The 16,320-nt window shown below is 40.6% G+C and overlaps 1 protein-coding gene across 2 annotated transcripts in view; it reads left to right on the top strand.

Moving 5' to 3' along the window:
- LOC121952493 (roundabout homolog 1-like) overlaps nt 1-16,320 on the top strand; it is a 130,405-nt gene that overhangs the window by 22,830 nt on the left and 91,255 nt on the right. Inside the window, exon 1 of one of the 2 annotated variants that reach the window (XM_088088278.1) lies at nt 1,489-2,073. The exons of the other annotated variant lie outside the window; for it this stretch is intronic. Within the exon in view, the coding sequence (XP_087944404.1) occupies nt 2,013-2,073 (61 nt within the window). The 5' untranslated portion in view covers nt 1,489-2,012. Of the gene's footprint in view, nt 1-1,488; nt 2,074-16,320 lie in introns of those variants that run through there. 2 annotated transcript variants of the gene reach the window in all.

A 16,320-nucleotide genomic window follows, 5' to 3' on the forward strand; every position in this document is an offset into this window, starting at 1 on the left:
GGCATCCTGATCAGATGCCCAGCCACCTTAACTGGTTCCTTTCGATGCAAAGGAGCAGTAGCTCTACTCCAAACTCCCACTGGATGTCAGAGCTCCTCACCCTATCTCTAAGGCTGAGCCCAGACATCCCACTCATTCTGAAGCTCATTCCGGCTGCTTGTATTCATGATCTCATTCTTTCAGTCACTACCCAAAACTTATGACCACAGGTGAGGGTTGGAATGAAGATGCTCCCTCTTTACTACAGTAGTCCAGCGTCATCAATAACATCTTTCCTAATTCATAGTCTATGGAGCAGTTTCTGACTTTATACTCTATGACATCACAAATGTATGTTTTAGCACTCTACATTTTAGATTTATGAGAGAGTTGTTCATGTTTACTAATATTTTGGACTGTCTTAGACCATAAGAATAACATGTATGAATTTTAAAAATAGGCGTGGTTCCCTTTAAGACATAGAGGATATGAACAGACAAAAATTAAATTTAAAAAATGCACTGTGGGAATTATGAAACGATAAACATAGTCAAACAACGATCCTGTTCCTATTGCAGTTTCCTGTACAGCAGACTGTGCTGCATCCGTGCAGCCAGCAGAGGGAGTGCTGACCTGCTTAGACAACACAAAAGATATTTGAGGCTCACTAGGTCATAGATATGCTGAAACTATGAACTGCAAAGGATTTAAAGTATTAATCTTTCCTAATTCAAAATTTGATTGAGTAGAATTTTACTCCATATATGTTATCATCACTTTAATACTGGATACCAAGACAAAATATGGTGTTAGTCTACCTTTCTAAAGAGCTTAAAATGTCATTTAATTTCCCAGTGGTGTGTTGAGAGGTCACAGGGTGAAAACTTCATCGATATATGTCCTGGAAAGAAAAAGCAAAATGCTGCTGCTACTGCCAGCTGTGGATGAAGGCACATTTCACAGGCTCATTAAGAATACCATATTTTTCCCATATGAGCTGCCTGAACTGGTTATAATAAGGACACAGAAAAGTGCTTGTCCCTCTGTCTTGATAGGAGGATAAAAAATAGTATAAATCATTCATCAAGGTCAAATTGTGTTTGCCTTCAACAGTAGACACACTTTAAAATATTAAGTAGCCTACACTTTAGGTTTGGGAATACTGCTGTTCATAAAAGGCTCTTCTTAACATATTTGAGAATGATGGACACTTGAAACAATGCGTTTGATTGCTGCAGCCAAATGGATGCAGGCTGCTCTTTTAAGATGGAAACCGTTTGAAACATGGGACTTGCTAATCTCTTATTAGATATTTAAACTATAACGTTCACGGCTCCGTATTTTGCAGTAATTTAGATTTTTTTCCTGACATGTATGGGACTGCTGTTTCTTGGATCTTTTGGTAAGGGACGTGCTTGATGCAAATGCCTAGTGGAGCCTCGCGTTGTGAATGTATCCTTATGCGGTTAAATGGTGCCTGACTCGCAGGAATCTCCTCTGCACAACAGAAAAGCCTCTGACTGGTTAGGAAATACCAAAAGCAGCGCTGCGCGCAGAGACGCACGGCGCCTCATCCAACCAGCGCCAGTCCCACTTTACCGGGGTAAAACTACACGTTCAAACCACTAAAGTGACTGCAACTGGACGCTTCTACTCTGTGGATTCTCGCTGTCCAAAGCTTCCCCTGAAGTGGAACTCACAGCGTATCTGATCACAGATGAATTCCGCGAAGTTATCAGCGTTTGGAAGTGAGGAGTTCGACAGGAGTGTTGAAAATCCAAGTGGTGCTGAGTGGATTACTTCTCGAGTAGCCCGTAACGATGCCTCCGACTGATTTCAACTTTGATTCAAATAGTAGTAATTCACTGTCTCGGGAGCACTTCTGAACACTATTATCTGTGTTATTACGGAGTTCAGGAACTCTCCTCCACCCGGATCCCCATCACCGGCTCTGCAGTAGAAGTTGAGATTTAGATGAAATAGGGCGACAAAGCGCATTCTAACTGGATTTACACGCTTCCAGCTGCTCGTGAATGATGCCTGCCTGTCTGACGGGGATTTACTGTCTACTGGCATTTCTTCAGATTTGTTCAGGTATGAGTTACTCATTGCTCTCTTTTCCTTTTTTTTGGCAGTGGAAGAGAATGGTTTAAATAACGATGGTGGGACGGAGAGAGAAGTGACGGGGGGGTGATGAATTTGTTATCCGTCATGGCACCCTGCGTGGTTTTCGGTCACCTTTTCTCTGTGTATTCAGCAGTATCTGTATGTGGCCCCTGACCCATGCTGCGAACTGCCCGGTTGTTGAAAGTGACCCATTTATCTCTATGCTCTGCTGCAGTCCACTGAAACAGCCTATTACCAGCAGCCCTTATCACACCAGTGGAAATTAATTGCCACAATAAGTGTCCAAAGAGAAACAAAGAGAGATAGAGTCAGGTTTATATGGAAGCATGTTGTTTTATGCTTATGATAAAATCAAAGGCATGCACAAATGCATGTGTGGAGTCGAAGTAGAACACAGTAGGTTATCATCAGGGGGTGCATACATTACACTAGTTAGAGGTTTACTAGGAACAGAGAGGCTTCCCTTGGACAGTACTGGTTACCAGTAAGACCTGTGAGGCTGAATTAATTCCAAATAATGGAAAAAGGGGCTGAGCACTGCAAGTGTCATGCATGGCAAAGCAGTAATTATAGGGGAGGGGCCCCTCAAATATGCATAAAATGTATTGATAAAAGTTAAAAAAAAAAACATGCTATGCTATCACAAGCAACCATGCATATATATATATACTGCATAGATATACTTGATTACGATAAATGATAGGGGTGGGAATCACCAGAGCCCCCATGATACCATATTATCACAATAATTAAGTCACAATGCAATATTGTTGGGATTTTAGGCATCTTGCGATTATTATATATGCATGTATGTCCAATAAGTCGTCACATATTGCCGCTTTGTCAGTGGACTTTCGCGCTTACATATTGCACTCGAGGTTTCAACCAGCATCTGCTGGTGATATTCAGGGATGCCACAACCAATGATGGTATTTCAACAAAAGCACATGCCTATGTTAAGGCAACAAAAGTACATGGCAACCAATGCTAGGACGTCAACAGAAGTACTTGGTTAGCATTAGGCTACAAAGGCATGGGTGACAGGGATGAAGCAGCAGAGGCACGTGGTTAGACTTAGGGGGAAAAAACCCATTGTGCTTTGGCTGTACATTCATGAAGCAAATGCTTGACTCCTGGGTCTAGGTCCGGAGTTTGTCAGACCCATCCACTGCCTCTCCCGCCTGCCCTAAAAGGACCCTCTCGCTCCCTTAATTATGCTGCCGGCAGTGTTTTAACCTGACGCTGTTTAGTGGTGTATCATATGGCCGCAGCAAGTTCTGTCCCACTGCATTACCAACTGGTGCCATCCGTCCACATATCATACGACCACGCCAGGTTCCCGGCCAACCTGTGGCATATCGTACTGCTGCAGAAGGTGGCTTTTGGCGGTGGTATCTTACACCGAAACCACTGACCACTGAAACCACTGAGACAGTATTTGATGACTTCAAATAATAACGGGCTAGTATGCCATGTATGTATGACCTTTTTTTCAACTGCAAATGATGTCCCCAAACTTTGTTAACGAAGCAGTTAATTTTATTATTCTGGTAGGCCATCAAAAGTGTAGTTTGTGTTTGCAATGTTATTTTTTTTCAAATACATGTTTTTTCTTTTGGCGTGTGCCTTTTAATTGTTAGAACAGGGGGTGGCATGCAGTAAGGTACCACAGTTTGGAATTTGACCTGCAGCTGCTGTGACAAGGATGTAGGCCTTTATACATGGAGTGCTCTATTATGTTTTTAGATAAGAAAATCAACAGTTGGGGGTGGTGTATGGATACAATATTGCCATGGAAAATATGGTGATGTTATGTTAGATACATTTTTCCCCACCCCCAATATTTAATATAATGGCAAATGAGTAGCCTTGCATGCTAGATTCACTACTAGATCAAACGATATTTAAAAAGTGTTTGTCATTTCTTTCTAAGAGAATGAGAGAGTCATGCACTCTCACGCTTTAGTTTACATTATCTTTTTACCCAGTAACTTCCTTTTTTGTGCGCCAACTCCAACCCAGCATGACATATAAGTTGGGAAGTAAAGCATTGTCAAACTTCATTTGAGACAGAGAAAAAAAAGCTTTGTATTGGGTGCTGTGTTTGTGTTGGAGGGTCAAGGTTCATTCTGGGAAAATGAACCCAAGCATAACATTGATATAACACTGATGTTGCAGGTGGAGGTCGGGGCTGCACATCAGCAAGGAAAAGTATTTGTTGGAGTGTTGACAAGATACCTAGTTTCCTCCGGACCTTATTGGCTCACTCACATTTTTCTTTAGCCTTGACCACAGCTGATATCAGCCACTGTGCTCCAGAAAAGCAGCAAACTTCACAGGTGTATCTATTGAAGGAACATCAGTAGATATTTCCTTTCACCCAGTAGGACTGAAAAGGCTCACCAAAATTATGCAAAATATATGAACAACAGTTATAGTAGCCTGCTTTTGTACAGATATGAGCTAACACATTATTGCCTATGCACCTGCTGTGGGACATGAGCTGGTTGAGCCTGGAAGGCATATAAAGTAGGAATTTAGTCACAGCCCACCAAAAATTAAGCTGAATACAAGGGACTACAACCCACCAAATAGAAAGTAATTGCTAGATCCCTGCACAGTATATCTGATTTTTTTGTTTATTGTTTTTTGTAATTAACATATTGAGTGGATTTTAGGCGAGAGTGTAAAACTTCAGTCTAAAGAAGGAAACTAACAGAAACCTACACAACTATATGTGGCTTGATCTTTTTTGGAACCACAAGAAAAGGTACAGAACAAATCACAAATGTTTTTTTCTAAATTTCAGGACTCCCTTCTGGCGCCATTCTTGTCACTCTGTAAAACAAAGACAGCTGTCAGTAACATTAGGATTGGCCACAGACTGAAAAACGAACATTATATTTTCAGCCAAGAGCCTTCACAAGTGTCTGTTCTCTGAGTGATGGCTTTATTTAGTGCTGAACTTTCCTTCTCTGACAGTGTGGAGGCACATTTCTCCAAGGCTTTTAATCATATGATAGCTTAAATAAATAAGCTTAAATAATTGCCCTCCGCGGAAGACATGGGGGTTGAACCTTATTTTTGGATGTGACACCATTTGTAATGTATATAATACCAAAGATAATGCAGCAAATGTTCTTTTCTAGCGACTGTGACCTTAGCTGAATCTGTTCGGTGTCAACTTGTGGATATAATACAGCCTTTTACCAACTGTTTTCTTAAATTTCAGTGGTGACTCAAAAAAGGGAACATACTCAGGCTTGCCTGTCCACATCAAAAGTACAAAAATGTGTATGACACCAATTTTCCAGTTCATTTTCTCTAAATTTACAAACAGACAAACTTGGTTACCACACAGTCCTGAGAGTTTCAAGAATACTCAAAGAGGTTTGTCCTGTTAGGTACTTTCTAGGAAAGTTCTCTAGTCCTTTAATAGGATGTGAATATGTGAATTTGCACTGAAATGGTCACCTGACATGAAACTAAACCCTGATTTTAAACCCAGATTATTCTCTGATCACTGATCAACGGAACCAGACCTTCCTGCTGGGCCCAGCACTGCAGCTTTTAGCCAAAAAATATGAGTTGGAAGAAGTGATGAGGTGTATAGTAAACATACATGGCAACCTCATGTTAAAGAATGAGAGTTGTTTACTATAACCCTATCCTACTATAGATTACAGGGATTTTCAGACATTATTTCTAGGATAGCTGCCAGGCCATGTCCTTGAAGAATGATTACGTTTTTTTTTCCACCCTGCTTTTGTTTAACGTATACCAGCTAAACCCCTTGTATTGTCTTGACTTTAACATAAAAAACATACAACGGTCCATCGTTAAAACGACAAACTCTTAAAGCTTTGCTCTTAAGTGACTGCATCGTACTACCAACTAAGGGGAACCTGGAACTCTCCTCAGCTGAGAGTTGGATCTCTGCATAATAAATCTGCCAATAGTAATTGGATGATGCATAATAATTTAAATGACGGCCATTAAAAGCATATGCTCGTGTCGAGATGGCTTTGTCCCTTTCATCCCACAGATCTAAATTATGCGTCCCCAGAGTGATGCTGTGACTTTCCTCGCCACTCCACCTGCTTTGTTTGATGGTCTGTAAACACTGTCGAAAAAGGAACCATGGGAAAATAAAAGAATGGCTCATCCTGTTATTCTTTGTTATGGCGGTTGTCTCAACTGAGCTTTCAAACAGAGTACAGGCTTTGAAAGCTCAGTTAACCCTCTCAGCTCAGCTGGGACTGATAGGATTAATATCTTCATAAAACTAGCTAAGCTAATATAGGCTAATGACTTTAGCAATAAGTGACCAGGGTCCTCTGAGGCTTGTTTTACCTTTCTAGACTCTCTTGTTCATATGTTATCAGTGCAGAAGTAAGTACAAGAGGGGCTCCGAGACCAGCAGCCTAATTCCATCATTGGTGTGTGCAGCAGCCCCGCAGGGACCATTTTGATTGAGACATCTGGCTGGCCTGCTGGAGTTAGTTGCACACAGGTCAGAGTTCACATGTACCTACTCATGCTGTTTTGGTGACTGACACTTGCGGCTGCAAGAGGTTGACTGCTGCGACCCAAAATACTGCACGCCACTTGTTACAGAACGCTGGACTTTAAGTAATGATGGCTTGATTGGGGGGATGCCTGCCTGCTGTGTTGTCCCCTAAGCTAACAAGACTCCCTGTAGTCTTTGTGGTGGTGACAGTGATGAGCCGAGTCCCACTGCTAATGAGAACTCCTTCGCTATGGATGACGGGGCTGATAGGACATCTTTGTACACTGATGAGAATTCCTTTGTTTGTCAGATGAAATTGTCAGATTCCTTCTTTTCTTCCTGGGAAATAATGTAACTAATAGGCTTCACTGGTTAGCAGTTTGGTTAGAGAGCATCTTCACTGATGTTGTTTATTTCTTGGAACATGCCAACATGAAGAATAAGGAATGTATTAAAAAAAAAAAATATATATATATATTCAGGGTGTGGCCCTTCTCTGCTTCACTCATGCTGATTGAGAATCCACAGAAACTATTTTGTTTTTTCAAGGTAGATGCATTGCTTGCTCGCTAATTAAGCGTGTTCATTCATTCTCTACTGCTGGCAGCCTCTCTGGCACACTGTGTTTTTTCAGCTCCTCGCTATTTATTTTTTTTCTAACTCTTACTTGGGATCCATCAAGCCTGGTTTTGGACTAATGTCTGGACTTCATAAGCTTTTTTTTTTTGAGTCGAGAATTGAGCCAAACACCTTAAAGCTGGGTTAGGCAGAAATCTGGAAAAGGCAAGAAAAACACATAATTTGAAAATACATCCAACTCCTGCAGCTCTCCCAACTCTCTGTTCTCTGCCCTGAGCCTCTCCCATCAGATGATTACTGATCCATGCACAGGGTCAATGCTCTCTTAATTCAGTGTATAGTTACCTGCAGCTCATTTACTCAGCCCCTCCTTGCCCTGCTCTCTCCCTGTCAGTTCAAGTCACAAATGAGACTAGAATCAGCTAGCTAGCTACCCCATGGACCCTCCACTCTGCTCTTTGCCACAGTGGACTGCTTCCCAGGGAGAAACGTTCACAGAAGTTTGGGAGACGGACCTTTGGTTGGGGACTTTAGTGGCTCAGATTTAGCCAGCTCAGGCCCCCCAGCACTGGGTGTCACAGTGGGCTGGTGGCCAGCATCAGCACAGCAGTGAATGTATGTAACAGCAGCAACTGAAAGTTTGCTGATCCAGCAGGGAGTTGAGTTTGTCTGGTCATCCAGAGTTGGGGTTTGTGCTATCTAAATATGGGTAGCTGCAGCCGCCAACTGGGGGTCCTTCTCTGGAACTGCTGCCTGCTCTCCTGCTGGAGAAGTGGTTCCTAGCAGCTGGGACTGAGGTGAAGCACATGCTATGATTCAGGGCTCTAACTAATGTTGGCTGCATAATGTGAACTTAAAGCCGCAACCATTAGCCTTAAGTTAAAGTTATCAGAAGGTTCAACTTTTGGCAATATTTTCTCTCTATCTGTGAAACGCCTCACCATTATTGACATGTGTCTTATTCTGTCAGACTCTCCTAGAATTTCTTTTTGATTAGCTTGTCTTCCTTTTTTGGGTTGCTTTGCAGTGTTGGCAGTTATTGTGAATGCTGGACTGGTGTGCACGGTCTGACTGGAAGCAAAATTTGACCCTGGCAATTTTCCTCTGGACTGGCACCATTACTACCTGCTAGGTCTTTCTTTCTTTCCCCTACAAATTTTTTTCCAACATTGCTGGTGGTGGCCTGGCATTTGCCAGAATTGACCGATGGCCAGTTCGAGCCTGATGCTGGAATAGCAACTTTCTCATCAAGATTCCACTTAGTTAGTCTCTTACTGAAGGGATGGGCACACCTATTTGTAGAACAGCTTTTTAAATCCTGAAAACAGAGTAAAGAGGGGGTGCAGAAGTCTAGTTTTCTGTCAGTTCACTTGAATTACAATACAATCAATGTTTATTATGTAATTTTAGCCTGATGTTGCCAAAATGAAACTGCCAAATCAACCATTAAACCTTAAATTAGGTGTTCATTGTTATACAGAGCATCCACAGAGTCAGCTGATATAAAGATAAGGTCATGCCAAAGGAATGTGGTTTGACACAGGTGTTTTTGGGGTCATTACCTGCAAAATGCTCATGTGGATTTTGTCCCCCAGGAACAGTTCTGGCAGAGTAATTGAGAGTGTTTCTCTCTTGTCTCTCAAACCCCTGCAGGAGTTGCTGCAATTGTTTGCCTCTGACTGAATATGCATAAATGCATACGTAATGGTGTTAGCGTAAGCTTGTTTTTAATGTGTTTTCAGATTGTGTGCTGAAAGCTGTGATTCATGAATGCTTACCCTTGTTTACTCACTGGTTTCCTGTGGTGCTGTGAGGCCGAGCGTGGTTGCCAACCCTGGAGACGGGAAGCTACTGAGAGCTTTAACAAGCGCCTGTGGGCCTAGAGTTCACAGGTCATCACACCTTCTCACAGGCACACACAGCACACACTCTTGCACACACACACAACTCCTCATTTCGAGAGGGATCGATAACTATCCGCCTGCCCCACAAAGGTAGTGGGTTCCTTGCCTGAAGGATCCTCCCACACCCTTACTACTTCCTTCAACCTTTTCTCCTCATCTTTGTAAAAATAGAATCATCACATTGTTCATTTGTATCTTCAGCTATTTCAATTTATTTGCATGACAAGCTCTTATTAAAGAACAATTATGTCTTCATTAGGAGCAATAACAACTCAAGCATGAACTAAACAAATAATATAGTAATCACAGCTGGTAACTTTTATAAAAGTAAGTTTATCTCCTGTTTGCTGAAACACACACTTTATCCTGTCAGTAGTACATCAGATAGATAATCTGAGAAAAAAAATCAAGTGTCTCTGCCTTCTCTTCCCAATGGCATTTGCTAGAATCTACCACGGCTCTCAGAAAACAACCATTTCTAGCCTCAAATGTTTTCAGAGACATATTTATATTTCCTTTTACAGTTAATCAAATCGAGAAAGTTTGTTACGGCCGATGGGCAGTACTTGGTTTTAGCTCAACTGTTTCTAACATGTTGACCAGGTAACAAACGTTAAGCAAATAGGCAATACGTTATAAAATATTGATTCATATTTGAACAACGCTGCCAAATTTGACAGTTTAACTGCAGTTTACGAGCAGCGATTACATGACTGATAGCTGCGCAGACTCCTCAGCTCTGATTGGTTGTTTTCATTCAGGTGTGGTGGATTCTTGCAAAAGCCATAAGGCGCACTATGAAGAGGCAGATTAAAATGATTTTTTCTCAGATTATGTCTCATACACTACTCTAAGGATATAGTGACAGTTTCAGCAAATGCAACAAAAAGTTATCTTCATAAAAGTTAACAACTATAGCTTTAAATGAAGAAAAAAACCCTCACAAAAAATGACCATGCAATTATAAAAAACATGAAGCTGAGCACAAAGTTAAGTTATTAAACGTAATGTTTCATGGCCACCTCAGTAATGCATTAAATTAAGCAGACACAATTTAATCTAACCAATTAATTCTGTCATGTGCTATTTAGGCTGATAAAATGCTCATAGTGTCATAGATCACATCGTATCTCTGTGAAAACAAAATGGAAGTTGCAGACTAACACCAACAATAAATACAGATGTCTCTGCTTAATTATTTGCAAACTTGGTTTACTTAATCTTTTTGGCATCTCGTGTTGTCCCCTGGCTCTCAATTCCTCACATAATCTGTCCTGAATAGTGAACCAATAGCTATGCTCCTGTGGATGGACTAGTTTCTGAGCTCAAAAATTCCCGTGGGTTTGTGGTTTTTCTCCGGGCTGTTTGAACTCTTTTGGCCTTAGTTTCCTGTTCTGAGGTCGGTGTCCAGCTTTGGGCTGGCTGTGCGCAGGGGCACTTTGGATAATTACTTTTGTAAATAAATCAGCTCTTTATAGTTCTTAGATTTTGTAAGTAATTGCAAAGCCATCCCACTTCTGAAGTGTGCTTTTATGAATCTATCTTGTTTCCTATTGTGATAACCAAGAATAGCTGACACTGGAACATTCTTTCCTTCTTAAATATTGTGTCTACAAAACATATTGTTATACATATGTGACCCTACCACTCTGTCCATGCTTGCAGTGAATGAAGTACCGCAGTGGTTTTGGAATGATGCTGTATTCCTCAAGGATTTGGGTTTGAGAGTAATTGGGAGATTTAATATTTTGAAAGGCCAGCTTTAAAGGTCATAGTAATAGTATAACCTCAGAGATGCTTCCCAAGGTTACATCTGTATGAGGCATCTTCTCTCCAGTCAGGCGGCTAATAATCAATAGAATCGATTTTCTCCCAGTGACTTGGCTTATAGAATCGATAAGCCAAGCCTGCTGATGTGTTCTGTTCAACTGCCCGTTAAAACAGTGCATCAAGAATATACTTTTAAAGCATTCAGCTGGTTTGATTGAATTATTTTGTGACATTTCTTTTAAATTTTAATATTAAAATCTACTCTGGCAGCCTTGATCAAACAACATCTAAACCAAACCTAGTCCTTCACTTCGCTTATCAGATCCCAGTAAGCCTTCAGTGATGATGAAGAGAGCAAGTGGTATGAGTATGATGGCCTGAGGACTGACCTTGTTATTACAGGGAGAGGACCTACCTAATGTTACCTTCATTAAGCAGAGGCTGATGGTGGAATGTCTCTCAAAGTATCTCAAGCATTTTGACATACGGTCTCATTAGCTGGTGAAAGAGCCAGTGGGAGATATTTGTGTTATGAAGGAATGGCATGATATTGCACACAGTGAATGAAGATTTAAATGGAGGCATTGGTTAAGACAGCGACCTGTAGTCTCTTTTTATCAGTTTGGTTTAGTTTTAAAGTGAATTTCTTTCATTTAGCATGTTGAACTGGAGAGATGTTTCAAGGGACTTTTTTTCTAGATTTTTTGACACAGGGTTTAACAGCATCTGACAAGTAATGTAATATGTTGTAACAGCTAATTGTGCAACAAGATTAGAAGCTATTATAGAGCCATTATCTATTCCGATCATTATAATGGTCATGAGTGTAATAGCCTATGCTTTTTTCATTGTCTGTCGCCTGCCCATTTGCCAAAAGAAAATGTTGCCATTTCACCTCTTTGCAAAGCATGACTATGTTAAATTAGCAATTTTGATATTGATTATATCAGGATTTCTAAAGGATGTAGTGTATGAGCTGACTCTGTCATCAGAAGGTGGAGGAAATGGTGGATGGTGTGACACCTAGGCGTGATGACCAGCAAGCTGCAGCCCACTGTTCAATACCAACAAACACCAAAATCGATTGTGTTTTAGTAAGGCATTGCTGTGTTTCCAGCGACGTTTTACACTCAAACATGAGTGTTTTATAGTGGCGCATCAGTGGGTTTTCATTGCCTCTTTTTGCACCAAATGTGAGTGTTTTGTAGCAACCTGTCAGTGCGTTTCAGTGGATTTTTAGGCACCAAATATGGTGTGTTTTGTAGCAACCCCTCTTTGTGTTTCCAGCGGATTTTCGGCACCAAATGTAGGTGTTTTGTAGCAACCTGTTAATGTGGTTCCAGTGGCTTTTTAGGCACCAAATATGGCTGTTTTGTAGCACCCTGTCTGTCTGTTTCCAGCTGCTTTTTAGGCACCAAACATGGGTGGTTTGCAGCAGCCCATTAGTGCGTTTCTTGTGGCCTTTTAGGCACCAAACATAGATGTTTTGTGGCAATCAATCAGTGTATTTCCAGCAGATTTTTAGGCACCAAATATTAGTGTTTTGTAGCAACTCATTATAGTGTTAACTGCAGCTTTTTATGCATCAAATGTGCAATTTTGTAGTGACCCGTTGCTGTTTTTCCAGGAGTTGATTTTACCAAGACATTGGTAGTTTTTTTTTTCTCTGTACAATTGTTTTTTGTGTGCCTTAACACTTGTTAACTACAGCATTGTTGAAACGTAAAGTCTCAATGTATCTGCTGCTTGATACCGTGCAAATGTAAAATATCTGTGGTTTGCAAATGGACAATGCATTTTTTCTGGTGATTGGGTTGCTTTCACCTGCTGCATCGCAGTGCTTTTAGTACTTTTACTTACTACATTTTTATGTCTCAATAACTAGTTAACAAAAAAAATATATTATTTTTTCCCAACAGCAATGAGGAACCTGCAATTTTTCCATCTGTTAATTCAACTTTAGTGCTCGTGCTAATACGGCAGACACTGTTATGGTCAAAAGGGGGGTGGGGAAAGCATCTGGGATGCAGGCAGAACTTTCTCACATTCCATTTTTACCATTTCTGTGCTAGGTAGCATTATCCCCTGAGGCTTTCTCTGGGAAGTCCATATTACAGAGTGGCATGAAAGCCAGTGACATCTTATAATATTTGAGAAAAAAATGCCCCAATTTAATGAGGGAGTAAGAGGGGAAAAAAAGTGTGGACAGGGAAAGTGTCAAGGTGTTAGCAAGTGGGAAGCAATGTGACATCTGCAGCCTTCAGTGGTTACGTTATGAAATGCAGTAATTAACTCACGTTCCAAATCTGTATATATGAACACAGAGATAAAAGGAAACTCCAGACAGTCATTAATCTCACAGACATTTTCTTCCCATAGCTTGTGATTTTCCACTGCAGTGAGAACAACTTTCCAATCAACCAAACCTGCACCGTTTTGCTCACATCAAACAGCAGCTTTATTGTGACATGAAAGATTGGTATCAAGTGTGGATGGTAGCCAGATTTTTAAAGCTGCTTTATTCCAAACAGTGCTGGTTTGGCAATGAGAGGTACAACAAATTGTTTCGTTCATCCTTTTTTCACAAATCATTGCAATTACATTTAACGGTCGAGTGGAACCTCTCCTCAAACAGCAGGTCATTACAACTTTTGCCAGGATTTTTAGATTGTAAGCTAAGTTTTGCATTCTTAAAGCAATTTATTAGAACACAGAAAGGTTTACCTCAAACACCTCACACACAACACAGCAAGCCAAGCTGGAAAGCTGGGCTTAAACTGTAGTCCTCACGTCAACAACCAACCCCAGAGCCCCGTGCCAACATGTGTGATCAACAGCTCCAACATGAGTGCAGCCAAATAAAAAGCTGTTCATACAGATAAATTCCCCTATTTCTACCAGATGAGCAGTTTTAATCACCTCTTAAAAATCAGAGAAGCTGATGGAAGGGTGATGGGTCATGAACACGCCAATCCTTCATGGCTAAAACGAAGCAAAAAGCAATTTGTCAAGACACAGTTAAAATAATATTTGCCCAGTGGAAGTGACTGACACGAACAGGTTTGCTGTGGAAAAAAAGAGGTCAGGATATTATGGATTTCTCTTCCACGCTGAACTCTGACTTCTTGGCTGAGCCCACTGAGGTGCTTTATTGCTACTTGTAGTATTGCTGCTCCCTGCAGGTGCTGTTGATACAGTTGAGTCTGAAAAAATATAGGAATACTTTATAAGGAGGGGGGCTTCCTGGCACACTGTTTATACGTGGATATCTTGGCTTTATGCTTTCATTTAGTGATGCATATTCCCATCATCACTTCAGGACATTAATCCTTGGAATGGGTGATATCAGGACGTATATTGTGTGGCCAGTGCATGCTGCAACTAAACTAGAAGATTGTATCAGAATTTCTTGAAAAAAAGGATATAGCACAGATAAATATGATGTGTACATTTTTCATAGCAGGCGCAAAATATATAAATATTTCAAAAAGAAGACTGTATTTCCACCAAGGAAGTGATATTGCACCACCACCATCAACACCAGCAGCAGTAGCAGCAGCAGCTGTGTTTTGATAAGAGTTGCATTTGGCTCCTTGGCCTGACTGCTGCCAATGTGTCACACACCCACTGCTGTTTTTGAAACACTTGGATCACTGTCTCAAGATTTGAAACAATTTTGAGAAACAACAAAAAGCACTTTATGTGTTTTTTTCTTCATAAGCAATAGCAGGTTAGTGTGTTTTGAAAAATGACAAGTAACTTGCCATGTCTTCATAAAACTTTTTTTGTGGTTTAAACATTTTGTTTTTTAATCTGACAGTCTGATTGCAAATGAACAATTAAAGAAGAAAAAGTCAAACTACCTCTGATCTGGACAAAGAGGCTTTAGTATTTGCATGTGGAAATATTCATTCTAACTGCATAAATGTTGGCATTGTGAGTCTCTGCAAACCACCAATATGTAACGTTTTTACATTATTATAGCCGATATGTTGAAAGTTCATGTTTCAACAATGCTGTGGTTAATGTGTGGTTAGCTGTAGGCACATAAAAAACTTGGTTATAGTTAGGAAAAGACCATACTTTGACTTAAAACACCCAGTTTTGGTGGCACAGTCGCTGCAGGATATACACTATTGTCTTTGTAAAAACAAGTGGTTTTGTTGTTTGTGAAGGCTTGTCAGCTCTTTTACCCAGCCGTCATGCCATATACTGTCCCTTTTACTTCCCAATGACAAAGTCAGCTCATCAACATGTTATCAGAGCAACGTCACTTTAGTAATGTTGATATGATATGTATGAAACATACAAATGTAATATATCCGTGATTTGCAGAAACTTACAATGCCAACATTTTCTTCTGGTGGCAGGGCTATGATATAGTTTATACAGAATAAATTCTTTGTGCACAGATGTTCCCAAGAAGCACATACAAGTAAAACAGGTGGCAGGCAGCTCAGATAGCTGGACATCAGTATAACAAGAGGGTGTGGTGTGCAATCCACATTTTGAATCAGAAAGAGGAGCCAGAGTTGAATTTTAAAGGAAAATTTGGGAAATTTTCTCTACTTGCTATTTTTTTTTTATCTTTTGCCATGCTAAAATAAGCTAATTGTTACTTGGCTCTTGCTTTGTATTTAACAGTGATTGGTGTGAGTCTTCTCGTGTAACATTTGGAAGATAGGAAGTTTTTCAAAGTGTCAGTCTGTTCCCATGCAGATGTAAATACAGTCCAACTTAAAGTGTAGGCTATTAATACTTGCTGCTTTTTGCAGAGCTCAGTGAGCTTCATCTTCCTTTTCTACTAAGAGGGTTATGAGCAAAGCCAGCAAAATCTGAGTGAAACTCTGCAGTTCTAACCTATAATCTCCTGTGGCTGAATGAACCCTCTTATTAATGTCCTCTTGGACTATTAAGCTAATGCTATGATTGTTTTGAGTGTTAATGCAGTCCAAAAACATCCAGGCCTGTGGCCACTCATTCTGCCTCTTCATTAAAGAGACAGCAGTGAAGAGTCAGAGGAGTGGTTTAGAGGCAAATATGAGCTTATGTCTGTGTATGTTGGTACTGAGTTATTGACTAATAACCACATGAGTCCGTTTCTGCATGCACGCATTCATGAAATGGTACTTGAGTAAACACAAGAAGTCCTGTGAGGACTGCAGTTTTGTAAATGTGTTTAGTGCTCAGGGCAGCTCCTCTCCCTCTCTCCCTTCACAGTATGACAGTCACTTCACATCTGGGCTGCCACTACCAGGGGCACAATTAAGACCAAAAATAAATGTAGGTCACACAGATATGCACTTGTGACATGCAATGACACAGCATGAGGCTAATGTATTATTAATGTGTAAACTCAGTAAGTGTAGCAAAAAATGTTTTAAATGGCAGTTTTATAACCTACAAGCCTCAGAGGAGATGAAGGAAACATGATAGACTACAGATGGTCAA

The sequence above is a fragment of the Plectropomus leopardus genome, chromosome 15 (assembly GCF_026936395.1).
Source record: "Plectropomus leopardus strain MGB_pleo_1.0 chromosome 15, ASM2693639v1, whole genome shotgun sequence".
Taxonomy (NCBI): domain Eukaryota; kingdom Metazoa; phylum Chordata; class Actinopteri; order Perciformes; family Serranidae; genus Plectropomus; species Plectropomus leopardus.